This window comes from Coregonus clupeaformis, chromosome 33 (assembly GCF_020615455.1).
Source record: "Coregonus clupeaformis isolate EN_2021a chromosome 33, ASM2061545v1, whole genome shotgun sequence".
In the NCBI taxonomy this organism is placed as follows: Eukaryota; Metazoa; Chordata; class Actinopteri; order Salmoniformes; family Salmonidae; genus Coregonus; species Coregonus clupeaformis.
Genome location: NC_059224.1, coordinates 16,207,564 through 16,234,859, shown reverse-complemented (window position 1 = coordinate 16,234,859; position 27,296 = coordinate 16,207,564). Strand labels below are relative to the sequence as shown.

Genomic DNA, 27,296 nt, shown 5'->3' with positions numbered 1-27,296 from the left:
ATTGAGATTTTTTTTCTCCAGAAAATCACATTGTAGGATTTTTAATGAATTTTTTTGCAAATTATGGTGGGAAATAAGTATTTGGTCACCTACAAACAAGCAAGATTTCTGGCTCTCACAGACCTGTAACTTCTTCTTTAAGAGGCTCCTCTGTCCTCCACTCGTTACCTGTATTAATGGCACCTGTTTGAACTTTTTATCAGTATAAAAGACACCTGTCCACAACCTCAAACAGTCACACTCCAAACTCCACTATGGCCAAGACCAAAGAGCTGTCAAAGGACACCTGAAACAAAATTGTAGACCTGCACCAGGCTGGGAAGACTGAATCTGCAATAGGTAAGCAGCTTGGTTTGAAGAAATCAACTGTGTGTGAAAACACTTCATCAATTTGGACTATTTTGTGTATGTCCATTACATGAAATCCCAAAAAAAATCAATTTAAATTGCAGGTTGTAATGCAACAAAATAGGAAAAACGGCAAGGGGGATGAATACTTTTGCAAGGCACTGTATAGTATATATAAGCTGGAAGTAGAGGCCTAATCGTTGTTGTTCACTAGTTTACTCCAGTTAGGAGAGGGGTGGTGGGGTTGGAAATTAATACATTGAAATATATTTTTTAAAAGGATATGTGTGTATATACAGTGGGGAGAACAAGTATTATTATATTATTATTTGATACACTGCCGATATTGCAGGTTTTCCTACTTACAAAGCATGTAGAGGTCTGTCATTTTTATCATAGGTACACTTCAACTGTGAGAGACAGAATCTAAAACAAAAATCCAGAAAATCACATTGTATGATTTTTAAGTAATTCATTTGCATTCTATTGCATGACATAAGTATTTGATACATCAGAAAAGCAGAACTTAATATTTGGTACAGAAATCTTTGTTTGCAATTACAGAGATCATACGTTTCCTGTAGGTCTTGACCAGGTTTGCACACACTGCAGCAGGGATTTTGTCCCACTCCTCCATACAGACCTTCTCCAGATCCTTCAGGTTTCGGGGCTGTCGCTGGGCAATACGGACTTTCAGCTCCCTCCAAATATTTTCTATTGGGTTCAGGTCTGGAGACTGGCTAGGCCACTCCAGGACCTTGAGATGCTTCTTACGGAGCCACTCCTTAGTTGCCCTGGCTGTGTGTTTCGGGTCGTTGTCATGCTGGAAGACCCAGCCACGACCCATCTTCAATGCTCTTACTGAGGGAAGGTGGTTGCTGGCCAAGATCTCGCGATACATGACCCCATCCATCCTCTCCTCAATACGGTGCAGTCGTCCTGTCCCCATTTGCAGAAAAGCATCCCCAAAGAATGATGTTTCCACCTCCATGCTTCACGGTTGGGATGGTGTTCTTGGGGTTGTACTCATCCTTCTTCTTCCTCCAAACACGGCGAGTGGAGTTTAGACCAAAAAGCTCTATTTTTGTCTCATCAGACCACACGACCTTCTCCCATTCCTCCTCTGGATCATCCAGATGGTCATTGGCAAACTTCAGACGGGCCTGGACATGCGCTGGCTTGAGCAGGGGGACCTTGTGTGCGCTGCAGGATTTTAATCCATGACGGCGTAGTGTGTTACTAATGGTTTTCTTTGAGACTGTGGTCCCAGCTCTCTTCAGGTCATTGACCAGGTCCTGCCGTGTAGTTCTGGGCTGATCCCTCACCTTCCTCATGATCATTGATGCCCCACGAGGTGAGATCTTGCATGGAGCCCCAGACTGAGGGTGATTGTCCGTCATCTTGAACTTCTTCCATTTTCTAATAATTGCGCCAACAGTTGTTGCCTTCTCACCAAGCTGCTTGCCTATTGTCCTGTAGCCCATCCCAGCCTTGTGCAGGTCTACAATTTTATCCCTGATGTCCTTACACAGCTCTCTGGTCTTGGCCATTGTGGAGAGGTTGGAGTCTGTTTGATTGAGTGTGTGGACAGGTGTCTTTTATACAGGTAACGAGTTCAAACAGCTGCAGTTAATACAGGTAATGAGTGGAGAACAGGAGGGCTTCTTAAAGAAAAACTAACAGGTCTGTGAGAGCCGGAATTCTTACTGGTTGGTAGGTGATCAAATACTTATGTCATGCAATAAAATGCGTGTGATTTTCTGGATTTTTGTTTTAGATTCCGTCTCTCACAGTTGAAGTGTACCTATGATATGTAGAGACGTGCTTTGTAAGTAGGAAAACCTGCAAAATCGTCAGTGTATCAAATACTTGTTCTCCCCACTGTATGTGTGTGTATGTATGTATGTGTGTGTGTATATATATATATACAGTGGGGGAAAAAAGTATTTAGTCAGCCACCAATTGTGCAAGTTATCCCACTTAAAAAGATGAGAGAGGCCTGTAATTTTCATCATAGGTACACGTCAACTATGACAGACAAATTGAGAAAGAAAAATCCAGAAAATCACATTGTAGGATTTTTAATGAATTTATTTGCAAATTATGGTGGAAAATAAGTATTTGGTCACCTACAAACAAGCAAGATATCTGGCTCTCACAGACCTGTAACTTCTTCTTTAAGAGGCTCCTCTGTCCTCCACTCGTTACCTGTATTAATGGCACCTGTTTGAACTTGTTATCAGTATAAAAGACACCTGTCCACAACCTCAAACAGTCACACTCCAAACTCCACTATGGCCAAGACCAAAGAGCTGTCAAAGGACACCAGAAACAAAATTGTAGACCTGCACCAGGCTGGGAAGCCTGCATCTGCAATAGGTAAGCAGCTTGGTTTGAAGAAATCAACTGTGGGAGCAATTATTAGGAAATGGAAGACATACAAGACCACTGATAATCTCCCTCGATCTGGGGCTCCACGCAAGATCTCACCCCGTGGGGTCAAAATGATCACAAGAACGGTGAGCAAAAATCCCAGAACCACACGGGGGGGACCTAGTGAATGACCTGCAGAGAGCTGGGACCAAAGTAACAAAGCCTACCATCAGTAACACACTACGCCGCCAGGGACTCAAATCCTGCAGTGCCAGACGTGTCCCCCTGCTTAAGCCAGTACATGTCCAGGCCCGTCTGAAGTTTGCTAGAGTGCATTTGGATGATCCAGAAGAGGATTGGGAGAATGTCATATGGTCAGATGAAACCAAAATAGAACTTTTTGGTAAAAACTCAACTCGTCGTGTTTGGAGGACAAAGAATGCTGAGTTGCATCCAAAGAACACCATACCTACTGTGAAGCATGGGGGTGGAAACATCATGCTTTGGGGCAGTTTTCCTGCAAAGGGACCAGGATGACTGATCCGTGTAAAGGAAAGAATGAATGGGGCCATGTATCGTGAGATTTTGAGTGAAAACCTCCTTCCATCAGCAAGGGCATTGAAGATGAAACGTGGCTGGGTCTTTCAGCATGACAATGATCCCAAACACACCGCCCGGGCAACGAAGGAGTGGCTTCGTAAGAAGCATTTCAAGGTCCTGGGGTGGCCTAGCCAGTCTCCAGATCTCAACCCCATAGAAAATCTTTGGAGGGAGTTGAAAGTCTGTGTTGCCCAGCGACAGCCCCAAAACATCACTGCTCTAGAGGAGATCTGCATGGAGGAATGGGCCAAAATACCAGCAACAGTGTGTGAAAACCTTGTGAAGACTTACAGAAAACGTTTGACCTGTGTCATTGCCAACAAAGGGTATTTAACAAAGTATTGAGAAACTTTTGTTATTGACCAAATACTTATTTTCCACCATAATTTTCAAATAAATTCATTAAAAATCCTACAATGTGATTTTCTGGATTTTTTTCCCTCATTTTCTCTGTCATAGTTGACGTGTACCTATGATGAAAATTACAGGCCTCTCTCATCTTTTTAAGTGGGAGAACTTGCACAATTGGTGGCTGACTAAATAAATTTTTCCCCCACTGTATATATATATATATATATATATATATATAAAATATATTTGCGAGAAAACAAACATATGGAGGATTGGAAGTGATGCAGAAAATTACATTGATGGAAGTTACAATCAATCTGCAATATTAAAGCTGATCTGCCCCCTACATTTTTTTATTTTTATAACAATCACAAAATAGTTGGTCCTCAACTGGCAGCTTCATTAAATAGTACCCGCAAAACACCAGTCTCAACGTCAACAGTGAAGAGGCGACTCCGGGATGCTGACCTTCTAGGCAGAGTTGCAAAGAAAAAGCCATATCTCAGACTGCCCATCTTAATCTTTTCTTTTTATTGGCCAGTCTGAGATATGGCTTTTTCTTTGCAACTCTGCCTAGAAGGTCGCCTCTTCACTGTTGACGTTGAGACTGGTGTTTTGCGGGTACTATTTAATGAAGCTGCCAGTTGAGGACCAACTATTTTGTGATTGTTATAAAAAATGTAGGGGGTAGATCAGCTTTAATATTGCAGATTGATTGTAACTTCCATCAATGTAATTTTCTGCATCACTTCCAATCCCCCATATGTTTCTCAAACTAGACACTTTAATGTATTTGTCCTCTTGCTCAGTTGTGCACCGGGGCCTCCCACTCCTCTTTCTATTCTGGTTAGAGCCAGTTTGCGCTGTTCTGTGAAGGGAGTAGTACACAGCGTTGTACGAGATCTTCAGTTTCTTGGCAATTTCTCACATGGAATAGCCTTTTCTCAGAACAAGAATAGACTGACTAGTTTCGGAAGAAAGTTCTTTGTTTCTGGCCATTTTGAGCCTGTAATCGAACCCACAATTGCTGATGGTCCAGATACTCAACTAGTCTCAAGAAGGCCAGTTTTATTGCTTCTTTAATCAGCACAACCGTTTTCAGCTGTGCTAACATAATTGCAAAAGGGTTTTCTAATGATCAATTAGCCTTTTATAATGATAAACTTGGATTAGCAAACACAATGTGCCATTGGAACACAGGACTGATGGTTGCTGATAATGGGCCTCTGTACGCCTATGTAGATATTCCATAAAAAATCAGCAGTTTCTAGCTACAATAGCCATTTACAACATTAACAATGTCTACACTGTATTTCTGATCCATTTGATGTTATTTTAATGGGCAAATTTTTTTGCTTTTCTTTTGAACGGTAGTGTATATAAGGTATTTCTGTTTTTTATTTTTTCTAAATTTGCAAACATTTCTAAAAACCTTTTTTCGCTTTGTCATTAAGGGGTATTGCGTATAGATTGATGAGGAAAATGTTTTATTTAATACATTTTAGAATAAGGCTGTAACGTAACAAAATGTGGAAAAAGTAAAGGGGTCTGAATACTTTCCGAATGCACTGTATATACGGGGTACCAGTACCGAGTCGATGTGCAGGGGTACGATCGTAATTGAGGTAGATATGTACATATAACTAGAAATAAAGACTAGACAACAGGATATATAATAAACAGTAGCAGCAGCGTATATGATGAGTCAAAAGAAAAGTTTGTGCAAAAACGGTAAATGCAGATAGTCCGGGTGGCAATTTGGTTAACTATTCAACTATTTAGTAGTCTTATGGCTTAGGGGTAGAAGCTGTTCAGGGTCCTGTTGGTTCCAGACTTGGTGCATCGGTACCGCTTGCCGATGCACCAAGTCTGTGACTTGGGTGACTGGAGTCTTTGACCATTTTTAGGGCCTTCCTCTGACACCACCTGGTATAGAGGTCCTGGATGGCAGGGAGCTCGGCCGAATTGATGTACTGGGCTGTACGCAGTACTCTCTGAAGCACCATGTGGTCAGATGCCAAGCAGTTGCCATACAAAGCAGTGATGCAGCTAGTCAAGATGCTCTCAATGATTCAGCTGTATAACTTTTTGAGGATCTGAGGGCCCATGCCAAATCTTTTCAGCCTCTTGAGGGGGAAGAGTTGTTGTCTTGCCGTCTTGTGTGTGTGATCAGGCCTCCCACCGTTGTGTTGTCAGCAAACTTAATGATGGTGTTGGAGTCATGCGTAGCCGCGCAGTCGTGGGTGAACAGGGAGTACAGGAGGGCACTAAGCACACACACCTGAGGGGCCCTCGTGTTGAGGGTCAGCGTGGCGGATGTGTTGTTGCCTACCCTTACGACCTGGGGGCGGCCCGTCAGGAAGTCCAGGCTCCAGTTGCAGAGGAAGGTGATCAGTCCCAGGGACCTTAGCTTAGTGATGAGCTGAGCTCTAGTCAATGAACAGCATTCTCACATAGGTGTTCCTTTTGTCCAAGTGGGAGAAGATCTGTGGATCTGTTGGGGCGGTATGCGAATTGGAGTGGGTCCAGGGTGTTTGGGATGATACTGTTGATGTGAGCCATGACCAGCCTTTCAAAGCATTTCATGGCTACAGATGTGAGTGCAACGGGGCGATAGTCATTTAAACAGGTTACCTTGGCGTTCTTGGGACTATGGTGGCACAGGGACTATGGTGGTCTGCTTGAAATGTAAGTATTACAGACTGGGTCAGGGAGAGGTTGAAAATGTCAGTGAAGACACTTCCCTGCGGCCTTGTTAACCTGTTTGTTAACCTGAATGTTAACCTGTTTAAAGGTATTACTCACATCGGCTACGGAGATCGTGATCACACAGTCGTACGGAACAGCTGGTGCTCTCATGCATGGTTCAGTGTTGCTTGCCTCGAAGTGAGCATAGAAGGCAATACGCTCGTCTGGTTAGCCCGCGTCCCTGCGACGCTCCCTGCTATGTTTCCCTTTGTAATCTGTGATAGTTTGCAAGCCCTGCCATATCCGACGAGCGTCAGAGCCGGCGTAGTAGGATTCAATCTTAGTCCTGTATTGACGCTTTGCCTGTTTGATGGCTCGTCGGAGGTCGTAGCAGGATTTCTTATAAGCATCCAGATTTGTGTCCCGCTCCTTGAAAGCGGCAGCTCTAGCCTTTAGCTCAGTGCAGGCGTTGCCTGTAATCCATGGCTTATGGTTGGGATATGTAAGTAGTGGGGACGACGTCGTCGATGCACTTATTAATGAAGCCAGTGACTGAATGGTAAACTCCTTCAACTCCTTGGCTGGACTCCACCCAAGGCTAGGCCACAGCATCAAGGCTCCTAGACACGCCATACACAGATGTTCCCTCTCACACACTCGGTGACATGACTGACATGACAGAGAGCTGAGAAACTCTGTTAATGTGCCTCACCACAGTGTGTGTGTGTGTGTGTGTGTGTGTGTGTGTGTGTGTGTGTGTGTGCATGTGTGCCTTTTTTCAATTAATGATTTGGAACATCAGTTTACTTCCTGAATTGACTGACTTCTTCAATTCGAATTGACCCCAACCCTGTTGTTGTCTAACATATTTGTTTCCAGAATGTTACGAAAGCATAGTAATTTTTGATTGATTGATTCCTGCTGTTAAGCCATCAGTCTTTTCATGATGAATCTGTGTGAAATATCCTGATTGTTATTTTTTTCAACCCCAGGGCCCTGTAATAGGTAGCTGGTACAAGGTTCTGGACAAGCTGGTCACTGGGGGGACCAAAAGTGCTGCCATGAAGAAAATGCTTTTCGATCAGGTGAGAGGGGCATCTGAGTGGCTGCAATTTAGTAAAAAAACGAATTCAGATCTACCAGCCAGTTGACATGAATAGATAATTTAACATGGTTTATATTGCTTTAGGTAAGTTCTCTGTCCTCTAATGGGCTGTTTTTTATCCCTTGCATGACTCCTCTACTCACAAACAAACGTCAACAAACATTCCAAATATGAATGGACCCCAGGTTAAGGCGCCATCAAAAATGCCTGTCACTGTGGTGCAGGCCAGAGCTGAGTGAATAGGTGTAACACGCATCAGAGGAATCTATTTCTGCCTGTTCCCCTAAAGGTTGAAGCCCCCTTCAGCGTGTGTCAACTAATCCCTGCATTGACAGGTGGGGGAACAAACGCCCTGCTTGCATAATACACAGCTAACATGATTTGGGATCTGTGAATGCACAGGATTGGAGAGGACACTGAGAGGCGAGTGCCGCACCACGCAGCCCTCTCCTGGAGGAGGGATTAGTGTACACTCTGAAGGATGCACACTCTCCACGTGCTCCTTTCACTGTACAGCTATTTTCACACACACAACATCGATTCCAGGGCAAATTTGAAATCTTAAAGACCCACTTTTTCCTCTTCGCCCCCCCCCAAATAAGATGTCCTGTCACTATACACTCAGTGGCCAGTTTGTTAGGTACACCCATCTAGTACCGGGACGGACCCCCTTTGCCTCCAGAACATCCTGAATTCTTTGGGGAATGGATTCTATAAGGTGTGGTGTTTAAACGTTGCTCAATTGGTATCAAGGGGCCTAACGTGTGCCAAGAAAACATTCCTCACACCATTACACCACCGCCACCAGCCTGTACCGTTGACACCAGGCAGGATGGGGCCATGGACTCATGCCACTTACGCCAAATCCTGACTCTGCCATCAGCATGACGCAACAGGAACCGGGATTCGTCGGACCAGGTGATGTTTTTCCACTCCTCAATTGTCCAGTGTTAGGAGTGGAACCCGGTGTGGACATCTGCTGCAATAGCCCATCCGTAACAAGGACTGACGAGTTGTCCATTCCGAGATGCCGTTCTGAACACCACTGCGGTACTGCGCCATTATTTGCCTGTTTGTGGACCGCCTGTTAGCTTGCACGATTCCTGCCATTCTCCTTTGACCTCTCTCATCAATGACCTGTGGATTTAATGTTGGTGGTCCTTGTCTAGATAAAGTTAATTATTTGTCGTAAGTCAGGCAATGAAATTGTCGTAAGCTTTACAAGGGGAGTCCTGACCACAGTGATGCATCTCCCTTTATCATGGTCACTGATCGGTAAAGCTGGGTGGTGTTTAGAAACAGGGTCTTCCCTGACTTAGATGATTTACTCAGTGATCTGAAAGAAAGGTTTGAATAGTACAGTTGGTAAGGGCAGCCCCTGTCTGTTTTAAAGCTAATTATAAACTGGGTGGTCCGAGCCCTGAATGCTGATTGGCTGACAGCCGTGCTATATTAGACCGTATACCACGGGTATGCCAAAACATTTATTTTTACTGCTCTAATTACGTTATAATAGCAATAAGGCACCTCGGGGGTTTGTGATATATGGCCAATATACCACGGCTAAGGGCTGTATCCAGGTACTCCGCATTGCGTCGTCCCTATGAACAGCCCTTAGCTGTGGTATATTGGCCATATATCATGGTATAATGGCCATATACCACACCTCCTCGGGCCTTATTGCTGAATTAAATCATGCCCAAAGTCTAAGTTCCTTTCCCTGTCAATCAAATATGTCTGAATTGTCAACATCTATCTTATCCTCCTCTTTTCCTCTGAAAATTTTTGTCAGTCTTCGTAGTTGGTTAGTGTGATGAAACTTTCATAGAGGCTTTTTATGGCTGCCCACATTGGTCTGTAAACGACAGAGGCAGGACCTTAATGTCATTAACTAACAGGGTTTTACAAGTACTTCAAAGAAATGAAAAGGAATTTCTCCCTCTCTTAATTATAGAACAGCTCAAAGTGGGGTCCTCGAGTTTGCTAACAACATAGTTGCGCACCACATACACTACATGACCAAAAGTATGTGGACACCTGCTCGTTGAACATCTCATTCCAAAATCATGGGCATTAATATGGAGTTGGTCCCCCCTTTGCTGCTATAACAGCCTCCACTCTTCTGGGAAGGCTTTCCACTAGATGTTGGAACATTGCTGCGGGGACTTGCTTCCATTCAGCCACAAGAGCATTAGTGAGGTCGGGAACTGATGTTGGGCGATTAGACCTGGCTTACAGTCGGCGTTCCAATTCATCCCAAAGGTGTTCAATGGGGTTGAGGTCTGGGCTCTGTGCAGGCCAGTCAAGTTCTTCCACACCGATAGTGAAGCGTGATTCATCACTCCACAGAACGCGTTTCCACTGCTCCAGAGTCCAATGACGGTGAACTTTACAGCACTCCAGCCGACGCTTGGCATTGTGCATGGTGATCTTAGGCTTGTGTGCGGCTGCTCGGCCATGGAAACCCATTTAATTAAGCTCCCGACGAACAGTTTTTGTGTTGACGTTGCTTCCAAAGACAATTTGGAACTCGGTAGTGAGTGGTGCAACCGAGGACAGATGATTTTTACACGCTACACGCTTCAGCACTCGTCGGTCCCGTTCTGTGAGCTTGTGTGGCCTATCACTTCATGGCTGAGCCGTTGTTGCTCCTAGACGTTTCCACTTCACAATAATAGCACTTACAGTTGACCGGGGCAGCTCTAGCAGGGCAATGTGGCACCGTCCTATGACGGTGCCACATTGAAAGTTACTGAGCTATTCAGTGCAGGCCATTCTTCTGACAATGTTTGTCTATGGAGATTGCATGGCGGTGTGCTCGATTTTATACACCTGTCAGCAACGGGTGTGGCTGAAATAGCCGAATCCACTAATTTGAAGGGGTGTCCACATACTTTTGTATATATAGTGTAGGTGTCACGATCGTTTACGGACGAGAAGGACCAAGGCGCAGCGTGATATGCATTCATGTTTATTGACGACTAAACACACGACAAAACAACAAACGAAACGTGACGTCCAAGGTAGACAAATAACATACCTCACACGGAACAAGATCCCACACCCCACTAGTGCCAACAGGCTACCTATGTATGGGCCCCAATCAGAGACAACAAGCTACAGCTGCCTCTGATTGGGAACCACCCTGGCCAACATAGATCTAAACGATCTAGAAACTAACATAGACAAACCCAACACAGAAAATACACACCCTGACTCAACAAATACAAGTCCCTAGAGTCAGGGCGTGACAGTAGGTTATACAAGGAAGACATTGTATAACCGTTGCCTCAGTGACTATGCTTTTGGTGATTTGATCAATGTTGCATCAAAGATTAATAAAAACCTACATGGGTCTGTGTTTTATAAATTGTCATTTTCACTGCCGTAAATATGTATTATGACACCATGGCTTATATGCACAACCATGCAGAGGTAACAACATCCAACAGGTGCTCTACTTTCAGGGCCCAACTGGACTCATCATAATCATCGCAATTATCTTTTGAAACCTTTTAATAGTGGCCAGTGTGCATCATTATTTGTATGCACGATGCCAATGGAAAAAGGATGCTTCCATTAAAAGGCACCGAGTTTTTATTCCACTAATTTTGCACGCATGTCCACATTTATATAAACATGTATATTCACACACACAAAAACATCACACAGACACACACATGAACACAGACTGATAAAACAGTATTTGTTCTTGCCATGTATCAACAGTTGGGCTTTGCACCGTGTTTCCTGGGTGGCTTCTTGGGGATCTCTGGAACTTTGAATGGACTGACTGTGGAGGAGAACGTTGCCAAGCTCAAGAGGGTAAGGCTCATCTCATCATGACCTTTCTCCATTGATTTCAATTAAACATACATTAAACCTCAAATAATAAGATAATTAAATAACATATATTAAGCATCAGTCACAAATGTATACATGCTGAGTTTTGTAATCACTAAAAATCAACATGTGGTCTGAGACAGAGGTGTGTAGCGTTGACCTTGGAGCCCAGGGACTGTCAGACCCATTTAGGACCCCCTGTAGCTCTCAAACTGAGAGGAACTCCTTTCCTCTCCTCCTCTGTGTTCTGAAGGAAACAAGCTGAGTGACCCCCATCTCTGCCCCAGTATAATTAAAGCTATTTTCTCCCATGGATGGATGGATGAAGGAATGAAGGGAAGGAGGGTTGAAATAGCGGCGGTGACTCATGTCTTAGAGAAGGTGTGTGTGTGTGTGTGTGTGTGTGTGTAAAATGGGGGTGTTCATCCACCGTTCTGCTCGCTCGGCAGACCATCAAATATTTATGTAAGGGGGGCGCTTGAGTTTAAATGAGGCCGAAAGGGCAGTCACAAAAATGTCAGAAAAGACAGAAAACAAATGGCAATAGTGCCCATTAGCCAAGACTATGATGTGTGATGAAAGGCAATAATGTGACCACACCTTCCTCATCTAAAGCCAGATGGAACTTTGTCTGATAGACAGTACTAGTTAAAATTGACATTAGTGACACGTGGGAATGTTCACAGTCATATGGGCGATTCCACACCAGGAAGGCCCGAAAATATTTTGGGTATCTCAGATTGTTCTGGCAATTCTCACATAGAAACTTAATTGGGAGGAAGGATGTTTGACATGCTTTTTACATTTGTATCACAAATCATGATGAAAGTGGCCATTTTAAGCACTTTTCAAACCTATACATGCCTCCTGTAAGACCCTATGAGCCATGAACCGTACATGATACAGACAACATCTTGGTGTCATTATACTCCTTATAGTGTGCTCAAAAATATGGAGTATGTCTAGATTCTGAAATAAAAAATGTCACAAGAATTTATTCAACATATAAAATATAAAATTGAAATTGATTTGTATTTATTAGGGATCCCCATTAGCTGCTGCCAAGGCAGCAGCTACTCTTCCTGGGGTCCAAACACATTAAGGCACTTACATCACACATAAAACAAAATATAAAACAGTACATCATATAACATTATTACACCACTACATATCTACAATACAAAATGTATAATACCACCATACAACAATATTACATTGTACTTCTGTGTAGAGTGTGTGTGTGTGTGTGTGTGTGTGTGTGTCTGTTCCTGTTTGTGTGCATCTCTTTACAGAGTTCCATGTAGTCATGGCTATATGTAGTACTGTGCGCTTCCTATAGTCTGTTTTTGACTTGTGAAGAGACCTCTGGTGGCAGGTCTTGTGGGGTATGCATTGGTGTCCGAACTGTGTGCTAGTAGTTTAAACAGACACCTTGGTGCATTCAGCATGTCAACAAAAACAAGTAGTGATGAAGTCAATCTCTCCTCCAATTTGAGCCAAGAGAGATTTACATGCATATTATTCAAGTTAGCTCTCTGTGTACATTTAAGGGCCAGCCGTGCTACCCTGTTCTGAGACTATTTAATTTTCCAAGGTCCCTCTTTGTGGCACCTGACCACACGACTGAATAGTAGTCCAGGTGCAACTAAACTAGGGCCTGTAGGACCTGTCTTGATGATTGTGTCGTTAAGAAGGCAGAGCAACGCTTTATTATGGAGAGACCTCTCCCCATTTTAGCTACTGTTGTATCAACATGTTTTGGCCATGACAGTTTACAACCCAGGGTTACTCCAAGCAGTTTAGTCACTTCAACTTACTCAATTTCCACATTATTTATTACAAGATATAGTTGAGGTTTAGTGAATGATTTGTCCCAAATACAATGCTTTTAGTTTTTACAATATTTAGGACTAACTTATTCCTTGCCACCCATTCTGAAACTAACTGCAGCTCTTTGTTAAATGTTGAAGTGATTTCACTTGCTGTAGTAGCTGACATGTACAGTGTTGAATCATCTGCAAACATAGATACACTGGCTTTACTCAAAGCCAGTGGCATGTCATTAAAAAGATTGAAAAAAAAGTAAGGGGCCTAGACAGCTGCCCTGGGGAATTCCTGATTCTACCTGGATTATGTTGGAGAGGCTTTCATGAAAGAACACCCTCAGTGTTCTGTTAGACAGGTAACTCTTTATCCACAATATAGTAGGGGGTGTAAAGCCATAACACATATGTTTTTCCAGCAGCAGACTATGATCGATAACATCCAAAGCCACATTGAAGTCTAACAAAACAGATCTCACAATATTTTTATCATCAATTTCTCTCAGCCAATCATCAGTCTTTTGTGTATGTGCCGTGCTTGAATGTCCTTCCCTATAAGCGTGCTGAAAGTCTGTTGTCTATTTGTTTACAGTAAAATAGCATTGAATCTGGTCAAACACAATATTTTCCAAAAGTTGACTAAGGGCTGGTAACAGGTTGATTGGTCGGCTATTTGAGCCAGTAAAGGGGGCTTTACTATTCTTGGGTAGCGGAATTTCTTTTGCTTCCCTCCAGGCCTGAGGGCACACACTTTCTAGTAGGCTTAGATTGAAGATTCAAAGGGAACTCCTTCTGCTGGTGACTTGCTGAATGTAATTGGTTAATGACCATAATGTCAATGTCTATGTATAAAATGGGTCATATCTTTAACCTTTTCTCACGTACCAACAAACGGGTGTGATCATTCTACAGTGGTCCCTGCAGCGTACGCTCAAACCGGTGTGATTAGAACGCTTATTTAGAACGTCCAGTTTCGATTGACGCAACAGTCAGCATTTGAGCTAGCCACACTGTTTTTTCACAGAAACATTTTGCGCAAACACAGTCCTTACAAAGTTATGTCCTGAATGTGACCAGTTTATTTTTGGATGCAATGTTCAGACATTCACAGAAGTAGTGGCAGCATACACAATCAACCAAACCGGAAAATGTAGGCTACATTAGTCCTAGTGCTAACTGAGGAAAGATTGACGTAACACAAGTGGTCATATTTAGATAACTCTTGGCTGTCAGAAACCACAATATGAATTAGCTAATAGCAATTACTATTTATAATTAATCACATCACGGATGAGCTCACCATTGATTGAATTAATTGAATAAAACACTTTCTAGAAATTGAAAGTAATCTGACCATGGGTAGTTTGTGCGCGCCGCCATGTTTGTTTTTTGCATCAACCAAAGATAATAAGAGGAGACAAGATGAGTTTGGTCTGTTTGCAGTATACATGTTGAAGGGGGTGTGCCGTCTACGGTCATTCACTTCCCTTCAATCACTTCCGGAAGTTTACCCTTCACGTCATTATAACATATTTGGTCTGACAGACGTTTACGTGACACCCATAATGCATTGTATAATGTCAACAAACATGGCGCCACACATAGCTGGCAAATATCTTACCATTAGCTTATTATAATCAGTAGAACCTCCCAAAAAGTATTTTACACATCATAGGTGTGCATTACAATCTATGCAATAATCGGAATGCATTATTTGTCACCAGTACTTGAAAACGTGAATAAAACTTTAAATATATTATGCTCCATACATACACACATACAGTGGGGGGAAAAAGTATTTAGTCAGCTACCAATTGTGCAAGTTCTCCCACTTAAAAAGATGAGAGAGGCCTGTAATTTTCATCATAGGTACACGTCAACTATGACAGACAAATTGAGAATAAAAAAATCCAGAAAATCACATTGTAGGATTTTTTATGAATTTATTTGCAAATTATGGTGGAAAATAAGTATTTGGTCACCTACAAACAAGCAAGATTTCTGGCTCTCACAGACCTGTAACTTCTTCTTTAAGAGGCTCCTCTGTCCTCCACTCGTTACCTGTATTAATGGCACCTGTTTTAACTTGTTATCAGTATAAAAGACACCTGTCCACAACCTCAAACAGTCACACTCCAAACTCCACTATGGCCAAGACCAAAGAGCTGTCAAAGGACACCAGAAACAAAATTGTAGACCTGCACCAGGCTGGGAAGACTGAATCTGCAATAGGTAAGCAGCTTGGTTTGAAGAAATCAACTGTGGGAGCAATTATTAGGAAATGGAAGACATACAAGACCACTGATAATCTCCCTCGATCTGGGGCTCCACGCAAGATCTCACCCCGTGGGGTCAAAATGATCACAAGAACGGTGAGCAAAAATCCCAGAACCACACGGGGGGACCTAGTGAATGACCTGCAGAGAGCTGGGACCAAAGTAACAAAGCCTACCATCAGTAACACACTACACCGCCAGGGACTCAAATCCTGCAGTGCCAGACGTGTCCCCCTGCTTAAGCCAGTACATGTCCAGGCCCGTCTGAAGTTTGCTAGAGTGCATGTGGATGATCCAGAAGAGGATTGGGAGAATGTCATATGGTCAGATGAAACCAAAATAGAACTTTTTGGTAAAAACTCAACTCGTCGTGTTTGGAGGACAAAGAATGCTGAGTTGCATCCAAAGAACACTATACCTACTGTGAAGCATGGGGGTGGAAACGACTGATCCGTGTAAAGGAAAGAATGAATGGGGCCATGTATCGTGAGATTTTGAGTGAAAACCTCCTTCCATCAGCAAGGGCATTGAAGATGAAACGTGGCTGGGTCTTTCAGCATGACAATGATCCCAAACACACCGCCCGGGCAACGAAGGAGTGGCTTCGTAAGAAGCATTTCAAGGTCCTGGAGTGGCATAGCCAGTCTCCAGATCTCATTCCCATAGAAAATCTTTGGAGGGAGTTGAAAGTCCGTGTTGCCCAGCGACAGCCCCAAAACATCACTGCTCTAGAGGAGATCTGCATGGAGGAATGGGCCAAAATACCAGCAACAGTGTGTGAAAACCTTGTGAAAACTCACAGAAAACGTTTGACCTGTGTCATTGCCAACAAAGGGTATATAACAAAGTATTGAGAAACTTTTGTTATTGACCAAATACTTATTTTCCACCATAATTTGCAAATAAATTCATAAAAAATCCTACAATGTGATTTTCTGGATTTTCTTTCCTCATTTTGTCTGTCATAGTTGCCGTGTACCTATGATGAAAATTACAGGCCTCTCTCATCTTTTTAAGTGGGAGAACTTGCACAATTGGTGGCTGACTAAATACTTTTTTCCCCCACTGTACATATATACAGTTGAAGTCGGAAGTTTACATATACCTTAGCCAAATGACTATGTGATCACGCTCTCCGTAGCCGATGTGAGTAAGACTTTTAAGCAGGTCAACATTCACAAGGCCGCAGGGCCAGACGGATTACCAGGACGTATACTCCGAGCATGTGCTGACCAACTGGCAAGTGTCTTCACTGACATTTTCAACATGTCCCTGACTGAGTCTGTAATACCAACATGTTTCAAGCAGACCACCATAGTCCCCGTGCCCAAGGACACTAAGATAACCTGCCTAAATGACTACCGACCCGTAGCACTGACGTCTGTAGCCATGAAGTGCTTTAAAAGGTCATGGCTCACATCAACACCATTATCCCAGAAACCCTAGACCCACTCCAATTTGCATACCGCCCCAACAGATCCACAGATGATGCAATCTCTATTGCACTCCACACTGCCCTTTCCCACCTGGACAAGAGGAACACCTACGTGAGAATGCTATTCATTGACTACAGCTCAGCGTTCAACACCATAGTGCCCTCAAAGCTCATCACTAAGCTAAGGATCCTGGGACTAAACACCGACTGGATCCTGGACTTCCTGACGGGTCGCCCCCAGGTGGTAAGGGTAGGTAACAACACATCTGCCACGCTGATCCTCAACACGGGGGCCCCTCAGGGGTGCGTGCTCAGTCCCCTCCTGTACTCCCTGTTCACCCATGACTGCATGGCCAGGCACGACTCCAACACCATCATTAAGTTTGCCGACGACACAACAGTGGTAGGCCTGATCACCGACAACGATGAGACAGCCTATAGGGAGGAGGTCAGAGACCTGGCCATGTGGTGCCAGGATAACAACCTCTCCCTCAACGTGACCAAGACAAAGGAGATGATTGTGGACTACAGGAAAAAAAAAGAGGACTGAGCACGTCCCCATTCTCATCGACGGGGCTGTAGTGGAACAGGTTGAGAGCTTCAAGTTCCTTGGTGTCCACATCACCAACAAACTATCATGGTCCAAACACACCAAGACAGTCGTGAAGCCGGCACGACAAAGCCTATTCCCCCTCAGGAGACTGAAAAGATTTGGCATGGGTCCTCAGATCCTCAAAAAGTCCTACAGCTGCACCATTGAGAGCATCCTGACTGGTTGCATCACCGCCTGGTATGGCAACTGCTCGGCCTCCGACCGCAAGGCACTACAGAGGTTAGTGCGTACGGCCCAGTACATCACTGGGGCCAAGCTTCCTGCCATCCAGGACCTCTATACCAGGCGGTGTCAGAGGAAGGCCCTCAAAATTGTCAAAGACTCCAGCCACCCTAGTCATAGACTGTTCTCTTTGCTACCGCACGGCAAGCGGTACCGGAGCGCCAAGTCTAGGTCCAAAAGGTTTCTCAACAGCTTCTACCCCCAAGCCATAAGACTCCTGAACAGCTAATCATGGCTACCCGGACTATTTGCACTGCCCCCCCACCCCCACCCCCACCCCCACCCCATCTTTTTACGCTGCTGCTACTCTGTTAATTATTTATGCATAGTCACTTTAACTCTACCCACATGTACATATTACCTCAACTAGCCGGTGCCCCCACACATTGACTCTGCACCGGTACCCCCCTGTATATAGCCTCCCTACTGTTATTTTATTTTATTTCTGCTCTTTTTTTCACAACACTTTTTTGTTGTTGTTGTTTTATTTTACTTTTTTATTTAAAAAATAAATCCATTGTTGGTTAAGGGCTGTAAGTAAGCATTTCACAGTAATGTCTACACCTGTTGTATTCGGCGCATGTGGCAAATACAATTTGATTTGATTTGATTTGAAATTCATTTAAACTCAGTTTTTCACAATTCCTGACATTTAATCCTAATAAAAATTCCCTGTTTTAGGTCAGATAGGATCACCACTTTATTTTAAGAATGTGAAATGTCTGAATAATAGTAGAGAGAATGATTTATTTCATCACATTCCCAGTGGATCAGAAGTTTACATACGCTCAATTAGTATTTGGTAGCATTGCCTTTAAATTGTTTAACTTGGGTCAAACGTTTCGGGTAGCCTTCCACAAGCTTCCCACAATAAGTTGGGTGAATTTTGGCCCATTCCTCCTGACAGAGCTGGTGTAACTGAGTCAGGTTTGTAGGCCTCCTTGCTCGCACACGCTTTTTCAGTTCTGCCCACAAATGTTCTATAGGATTGAGGTCAGGGCTTTGTGATGGCAACTCCAATACCTTGAATTTGTTGTCCTTAAGCCATTTTGCCACAACTTTGGAAGTATGCTTGGGGTCATTGTCCATTTGGAAGACCCATTTGCGACCAAGCTTTAACTTCCTGACTGATGTCTTGAGATGTTGCTTCCTCATGATGCCATCTATTTTGTGAAATGCACCAGTCCCTCCTGTAGCAAAGCACCCCCACAGCATGATGCTTCCACCCCCGTGCTTCACGGTTGGGATGGTGTTCTTCGGCTTGCAAGCACCCCCTTTTTCCTCCAAACATAACGATGTTCATTATGGCCAAACAGTTCTATTTTCAGACCAGAGGACATTTCTCCAAAAAGTACTTTGTCCCCATGTGCAGTTGCAAACCGTAGTCTGGCTTTTTTATGGCGGTTTTGGAGCAGTGGCTTCTTCCTTGCTGAGCGGCCTTTCAGGTTATGTCGATATAGGACTCGTTTTACTGTGGATATAGATACTTTTGTACCTGTTTCCACCAGCATCTTCACAAGGTCCTTTGCTGTTGTTCTGGGATTGATTTGCACTTTTCGCACCAAAGTACGTTCATCTCTAGGAGACAGAACGCGTCTCCTTCCTGAGTGGTATGACGTCTGCGTGGTCCCATGGTGTTTATACTTGCGTACTATTGTTTGTACAGATGAACGTGGTACCTTCAGGCATTTGGAAATTGCTCCCAAGGATGAATCAGACTTGTGGAGGTGTACAATCTTTTTTCTGAGGTCTTGGCTGATTTCTTTTGATTTTCCCATGATGTCAAGCAAAGAGGCACTAAGTTTGAAGGTAGGCCTTGAAATACATCCACAGGTGCACCTTCAATTGACTCAAATGATGTCAATTAGCCTATCAGAAGCTTCTAAAGCCATGACATCATTTTCTGGAATTTTCCAAGCTGTTTAAAGGCACAGTCAACTTTGTGTATGTAAACTTCTGACCCACTGGAATTGTGATACAGTGAATTATAAGTGAAATAATCTGTCTGTAAACAATTGTTGGAATAATTACTTGTGTCGTGCACAAAGTAGATGTCCTAACCGACTTGCCAAAACTATAGTTTGTTAACAAGAAATGTGTAGAGTGGTTGTTCAACAAGTTTTAATGACTCCAACCTAAGTGTATGTAAACTTCAGACTTCAACTGTACATACTGTATGCTACAGTAGAAACGACAACACGATATACAGAAAATAAGGCACTTACTTTGATAGGAACGCACACATGTCCAAAGTTATTATTTGTAAGGAAAACAACAAGGAAGACAATACGTGCGCCAGCCAGGAAATGTTCCGATTCGTGCAAGACTGCGCAAATGTCTGCATACTTGATCTGCGGAAACATTGGTGAAGTGCTTGGGCTCTCCTCGAAGAGAGAAGTTTGTCCGGCTCAGTAAAGCCTGAAACATAAATTGTCCGCAACACTGAAATGGGCTACTTCTTTGTGAATGAATGAGGAGGCAGAACACACCTCAATTCAAACTGTTAGAAAAGTTGGAACATAACCTATAGATATTTAGCAGGCAGCGCGTGTTAACTGTCCTGTTGCGTAACAATCACATTTTGGAACAGTGAGTGCATTCTGACATCATGTGCATAAAACAACTCCCGCTGGGGCGACCGTTAGAGATATTTGGAACTCACGTGTGAAAAGTAGCAGAGTACCCACTCTGGAAATTTGACGTGTTTTAAGAGAATATTGTTCCAAATATAATTAATATTGTTAATGTTGAATAAGGTGATGTGAAAATGTGTTTTTCAGAATCTAGACATATTTTAGCGCATACTATAAGGAGTATAATGACACCAAGATGTTGTCTGTATCATGTGCGGTTCATGGATCATAGGGTCTTACAAGAGGCATGTATAAAAAGGGCCTGAAATGGCCACTTTCATCATGATTTTCTCAAAAATAATTTGTGATACAAATGTAAAAAGAATATCAATCATCCTTCCTTCCAATTAAGTTTATATGTGAGAATTGCCAGAACAATCTGAGATACCAAAAATATTTTCGGGCCTTCCTGCCGTGGAATCGCCCATATGCAGCGTCCTCCTCAGTCCTCAGCCCTGCTCTTCAATAGCTAGTGGCAGCCCGCTCTGGTGTCAATCACATCACAAGCCCATCCCAACTATGACTTCACTTCACCTCATTTTATAGTGTGGGTCAAGCTTTCCCCCGGGACCACTTGGTTATTCATGTGGCTTATTTCAATGGTCACTCTGATGCTACAGTACCTACTTCCTCTATGGCTCCTGTAGAGCTAGGTCATAATGTATGTCTTAGCTCTGACCTCCCTCCTTTATGAGACGATGAATGGGTTGGAAACGTGAAGGTCGGAGATGTCCATTTTGAGTGCAGCCATTCTGCTACACATTTGGTCAGTTACTCTGCTCCGCGCTGCTGAATGCTGATACTAAAGCGAAAAGGTCAAGTGCACACTACCTCCTGGGAACACAAAAACTAGTGCTAACAACTCGTCTGTATTTTACCGTTTTCATTATGTGACAGTTTGATGGTTTTATGACATTCTCAGAGCTCAGTGTGTCATAATTAAGGGGAAATATGGTGGGTGCTGGCCAAACAGTTCCATGGACACAGAACTGCAGCCTTGTGAGCTCAAAGAAGTTAGTTGTCTCTTCAGCCCTAGAAGAAGAATAAAAGATGTCCACTCTCCAAAGGGGGAAGGATTTTGGTAACGCCATCGTGTGTCTCTGACGTTGTAGCACTGCGGTGTTTTCACCCCAGGTGGCCGACGCCTTGTTTGCTAGTAATTAGAAACCGTTACGCCCCAGAAAACAAACAAAGACAACATTTCTGGGAACATTGGCTTATTTTATACACCTAGTCTTTCCCAATAAAGACATTCAAAAAAGAATGAAATCCATCCAATCTTATTGGGTTGACCTTTAGGGAGCTAAGTGAGGGTCCTGGCTGTTCCAGATGTCTGGTTGTTTTATATGCCATGTGATGTGAGGGAGCAGGACACGGCACTGACCCACAGTTGTTAACTTGAGACTCTGGTGTTGAGCTGTCAGCTGTCACTGTGACTGGCCCAGAGGGGGACCAACACATACTGTAACCCCTCACAGCTTGAATGACAGCCCCTACCCACCTGGTCAGGGTCAGAGGTCAACACAGGTGTGAACTGGAAGTAGGCATCAAGGTGAGGGAGGGTCAGTCAGTGAAAATGCTTCTATTAGAAATACACAATCATTCTAAGCTCTAACATAAAGGTCTCTGTGTTTATCTTATTCTCTGCAGGACTACACAGATGCCTTGATCTCAAATTACTATGTAAGTTATCCCTGTGAAAGGCTTAAAATATGACTTACGGTATGAACCGTTCTGCAGTGTTTCATTGAATGGTTCTGCTCTTTTTCAGCTATGGCCTGCAGTCCAGATTGCCAACTTCTATTTTATCCCACTGCACCACAGGTGAGCCCCTGGGATGGTTTAGTGACATCAATGTAGTCCTTATACATTTTATTTTCATATTGATCTATTCAATGGCATTGATCTATTCATTCAGCTGTGATGTGTGAATGGAACTCTGATGTTAGTATTGAACTCTTGTCTTGCAGATTGGCTGTGGTCCAGATTGTAGCTATCGGCTGGAATTCCTACTTGTCTTGGAAAGCCAATAAGATGTGATGGATATTTCAGGTCCCGCCCTACCTCACACATATAGGACTATCAATTAGACTTTTACACCTGCAAATAGTGTGATACACTGAATACAGAAAGCTGTGAAGTTAGCGGTCAGGAAAAAAAATTGTTAACAAACACTGAAATACTCGAACTTGAAACTCAAACTTTTGCGTAGTGGAAGATTTTTGTGAAAGTTTGTCAGACCTATAGAAACGTACTATTAATGCTACAAAAAAGTTTATAGTCAGGCAGACTATAGTTGACATATACATTGAACAAAAATATAAACGCAATATGTAAAGTGTTGGTCCCATGTTTCATGAGCTGAAATAAAAGATCCCCAAAATTTTCCATACACACAAAAAGCTTATTTCGCAAAAATGTTGTGCACAAATTTGTTTACATCCCTGTTAGTGAGCATTTCTCCATTGCCAAGATAATCCATCCACCTGACAGGTGTGGCATATCTAGAATCTGATTAAACGGCATGATCATTACACAGGTGCACCTTGTGCTGGGGCAACAAAAGGCCACTCTAAAATATGCAGTTGTACTTAATCCAAAAGTTATACTTAAATCCGAACTGGTTCTCAAGCAAATTAGTAAGATTGTCTCACCCACTGTTCAAGAAAGGCCTTTTTCCCTTTATTCAGATTACAACCTCTCACTTTCAGTTATTTGAAAAGGAAATAATCTCCCAAATGTCACTATTTCTAAAACAAGCCATAGAAAGTTGGTTGCAATTTCAATTTAATCCTCCAGAAACGACAGAACAAATAATGCAACAAATATTGTGGTTAAATTCAAATATACTAATTGACAAAAAACCTTTATTTTTTGACAGAATGTTTTAAAAAAAGGTATAATCTTCGTAAATGATATCATCGGTAGGACTGGTGGAGTTATGTCGCACATGCAGCTAACAAAAACATATGGAAATGTCTGCTCTACCCAAAATTACAACCAAATAATTGCAGCCTTACCGCAAAAGTGGAAGAGGAAAGTTGAAGGGGGAGAAAGTAAGGAACTTGTCTGTCGGCCTTGCATTAAAGAACATAATTGGTTAAGGAAAACTGTGATAAATAAAAAAGTATATCAGTTTCACTTAAGGACCAAAGGATTGACAGCCGTCCCATATAGATTGCAAAATAGTTGGGAAGAGATCTTTGACGTACCCGATCCCATGGCATAGTGTTTATGAACTGACACGCAAAAACGACACCGGATTCAAAAATTAGAATCTTTCAATTTAAATTATTATATAAAATTCTTGCTACCAATATAATGTTATTTATATGGGGGATACAATCTTCCCAGCGCTGCAGATTTTGCTGTGAAGAGACAGAATCATTAGATCATTTGTTTTGGTTCTGTCCATTTGTAGCTTGTTTTTGGACACAGGTCCAGGAATGGCTAAAGGATTGCAATATTTACCTGGAACTAACCTTGCAGATAGCATTACTGGGTGATCTGAAGAGTCATAGTCAATCAATCAATAATATAATAATACTTTTAGCAAAAATGTTTATTTTTAATTCACAATCTGTGGAGGCAATGGGAATAGAAAGGTTCAGAACTTTTGTAAAACATCACAGTACGGTTGAAATATATATGGCAAATAGAAATCCTATATGGATGGTGTTAAGAGATAGATGGGAGGTATTGAATAGAGTTGAAGGATGGGACTAATAACAAATAACAACAAATAATAACAAAGATAGCTAATAATGTAAGCATACTGTGTCCATAATAAGTATATAGGTTGTATGTTGGGAGCTTTTGGGAAAGAGCACAGTTAGAAAGATATGGCATTTAGAAGCAAACCGGATGGACATCATGAAAATGATCGGAGAGGTTGAGAGTAGAAGAAGTTCAGGAGCAAAAAAAAAAAAAAATATATAAAAAATATATATATATATATATATATAGAATTCTTGTAAAATTAACTCTGTCCATAAGGTGTAGATAGTAAGTATAGACCGGAAGTAGAGGCCTGGGCGTTGTTGTTCACTAATTTACTCAAAGTAGGGAAAGGATGGTGGGGTTGAAAAGTAATAAAGGGGAATATATACAGTGGGGAAAAAAGTATTTAGTCAGCCACCAATGTTGAACAAGTTCTCCCACTTAAAAAAGATGAGAGAGGCCTGTAATTTTCATCATAGGTACACGTCAACTATGACAGACAAATTGAGAAAAAAAATCCAGAAAATCCCATTGTAGGATTTTTAATGAATTTATTTGCAAATTATGGTGGAAAATAAGTATTTGGTCACCTACAAACAAGCAAGATTTCTGGTCTCACAGACCTGTAACTTCTTCTTTAAGAGGCTCCTCTGTCCTCCACTCGTTACCTGTATTAATGGCACCTGTTTGAACTTGTTATCAGTATAAAAGACACCTGTCCTACACGTCAAACAGTCACACTCCAAATTTCACAATGGCCAAGACCAAAGAGCTGTCAAAGGACACCAGAAACTAAATTGTAGACCTGCACCAGGCTGGGAAGACTGAATCTGCAATAGGTAAGCAGCTTGGTTTGAAGAAATCAACTGTGGGAGCAATTATTAGGAAATGGAAGACATACAAGACCACTGATAATCTCCCTCGATCTGGGGCTCCACGCAAGATCTCACCCCGTGGGGTCAAAATGATCACAAGAACGGTGAGCAAAAATCCCAGAACCACACGGGGGACCTAGTGAATGACCTGCAGAGAGCTGGGACCAAAGTAACAAAGCCAACCATCAGTAACACACTACGCCGCCAGGGACTCAAATCCTGCAATGCGAGACGTGTCCCCCCTGCTTAAGCCAGTACATGTCCAGGCCCGTCTGAAGTGCATTTGGATGATCCAGAAGAGGATTGGGAGAATGTCATATGGTCAGATGAAACCAAAATATAACTTTTTGGTAAAAACTCAACTCGTCATGTTTGGAGGACAAAGAATGCTGAGTTGCATCCAAAGAACACCATACCTACTGTGAAGCATAGGGTTGGAAACATCATGCTTTGGGGCTGTTTTTTCTGCAAAGGGACCAGGACGACTGATCCGTGTAAAGGAAAGAATGAATGGGGCCATGTATCGTGAGATTTTGAGTGAAACCCTCCTTCCATCAGCAAGGGCATTGAAGATGAAACGTGGCTGGGTCTTTCAGCATGACAATGATCCCAAACACACCGCCCGGCAACTAAGGAGTGGCTTCGTAAGAAGCATTTCAAGGTCCTGGAGTGGCCTAGCCAGTCTCCAGATCTCAACCCCATAGAAAATCTTTGGAGGGAGTTGAAAGTCTGTGTTGCTTAGCGACAGCCCCAAAACATCACTGCTCCAGAGGAGATCTGCATGGAGGAATGGGCCAAAATACCAGCAACGGTGTGTGAAAACCTTGTGAAGACTTACAGAAAACGTTTGACCTGTGTCATTGCCAACAAACGGTATATAACAAAGTATTGAGAAACTTTTGTTATTGACCAAATACTTATTTTCCACCATCATATGCCAATAAATTCATAAAAATCCTACAATGTGATTTTCTGGGAAAAAAATTCTCATTTTGTCTGTCATAGTTGACGCGGTACCTATGATGAAAATGACAGGCCTCTCTCATCTTTTTAAGTGGGAGAACTTGCACAATTGGTGGCTGACTAAATACTTTTTTTCCCCACTGTATATAAAATAAAAATAAACATGGGGGATTGGAAGTGATGCAGACAATTACATTGATAGAAGATACAATCTATCTGCAATATTAAGCTGATCCATTCCCCCCAAGAAAAAAATATATATATAAAAAAATAAAATAATGCAGTTGTCACACAACACAATGCCACAGATGTCTCAAGTTTTGAGGGAGTGTGCAATTGGCATGCTGACTGCAAGGATGTCCACCAGAGCTGTTGCCAAATAATTGAATGTTAATTTCTCTACCATAAGCCGCCTCCAACTTCGTTTTAGAGAATTTGGCAGTACGTCAAACCGGCCTCACAACCGCAGACCATGTGTATGGTGTTGTGTGGGCGAGCCGTTTTCTGGTGTCAACGTTGTGAACAGAGTGCCCCATGGTGGCGGTGGGGTTATGATATGGGCATGCATAAGCTACGGACAATGAACACAATTGCATTTTATCGATGGCAATTTGAATGCACAGAGATACCGTGACGGGTTCCTGAGGCCCATTGTTGTGCCATTCATCCGCCACCATCACCTCATGTTTCAGTATGATAATGCACAGCCCCATGTCACAAGGATCTGTACACAATTCCTGGATGCTGAAAATGTCCCAGTTCTTCCATGGCCTTCTTCCTCACCAGACATGTCACCCATTGAGCATGTTCGGGATGCTCTGGAACGACGTGTACGACAGCGTGTTTCCAGTTCCCGCCATTATCCAGCAACTTCGCACAGCCATTGAAGAGGAGTGGGACAACATTCCACAGGCCACAATCAACAGCCTGATCAACTCTATGCGAATCCATGAGGCAAATGGTGGTCACACCAGACACTGACTGGTTTTCTGATGCACGCCCCTACCTTGTTTTATAAGGTATCTGTGACCAACCGATGCTTATCTTTATTCCAGGTCATGTGAAATCCATAGAATAGGGCCTATTGAATTTATTTCAATTGACTGATTTCGTCTGTAACTCAGTAAAAACTTTGAAATTGTTGCATGTTGCGTTTATATTTTTGTTCAGTATACATACAATGACTTAGTCTGCTGTTAAACAATTTGTGACATTACCAGTAGTATTAAACATAAAATGTTACTATTTTGTATTAATCTTAAATTGTATACATTGTACTTTTAAAATGTACAAGGAATTGTAATATTAAAGCCATGTTTGCCATTTCTTTCATATCTAATTATTTCGTTAACTTCTGTTTAAAAGGAGACATCATGGGTGGCTTTGACCCAACTTTGCACCATTGTTGAATGTGCCACACTTCTCCAA

At 42.6% G+C, this 27,296-nt stretch overlaps 1 protein-coding gene across 2 annotated transcripts in view; it reads left to right on the top strand.

Moving 5' to 3' along the window:
* LOC121549275 (protein Mpv17) overlaps window positions 1-22,689 on the top strand; it is a 61,633-nt gene extending 38,944 nt beyond the window's left edge. For both annotated transcript variants that reach the window (XM_041861134.1, XM_041861135.1), the window contains exons 4-8: window positions 7,353-7,445; window positions 11,195-11,290; window positions 21,961-21,993; window positions 22,082-22,134; window positions 22,281-22,689. In XM_041861134.1, coding sequence (XP_041717068.1) covers window positions 7,353-7,445; window positions 11,195-11,290; window positions 21,961-21,993; window positions 22,082-22,134; window positions 22,281-22,350 — 345 coding nt within the window. In that variant the 3' untranslated portion in view covers window positions 22,351-22,689. The remainder of the gene's footprint in view (window positions 1-7,352; window positions 7,446-11,194; window positions 11,291-21,960; window positions 21,994-22,081; window positions 22,135-22,280) is intronic.
* The last annotated feature ends 4,607 nt before the right edge of the window (window positions 22,690-27,296 follow it).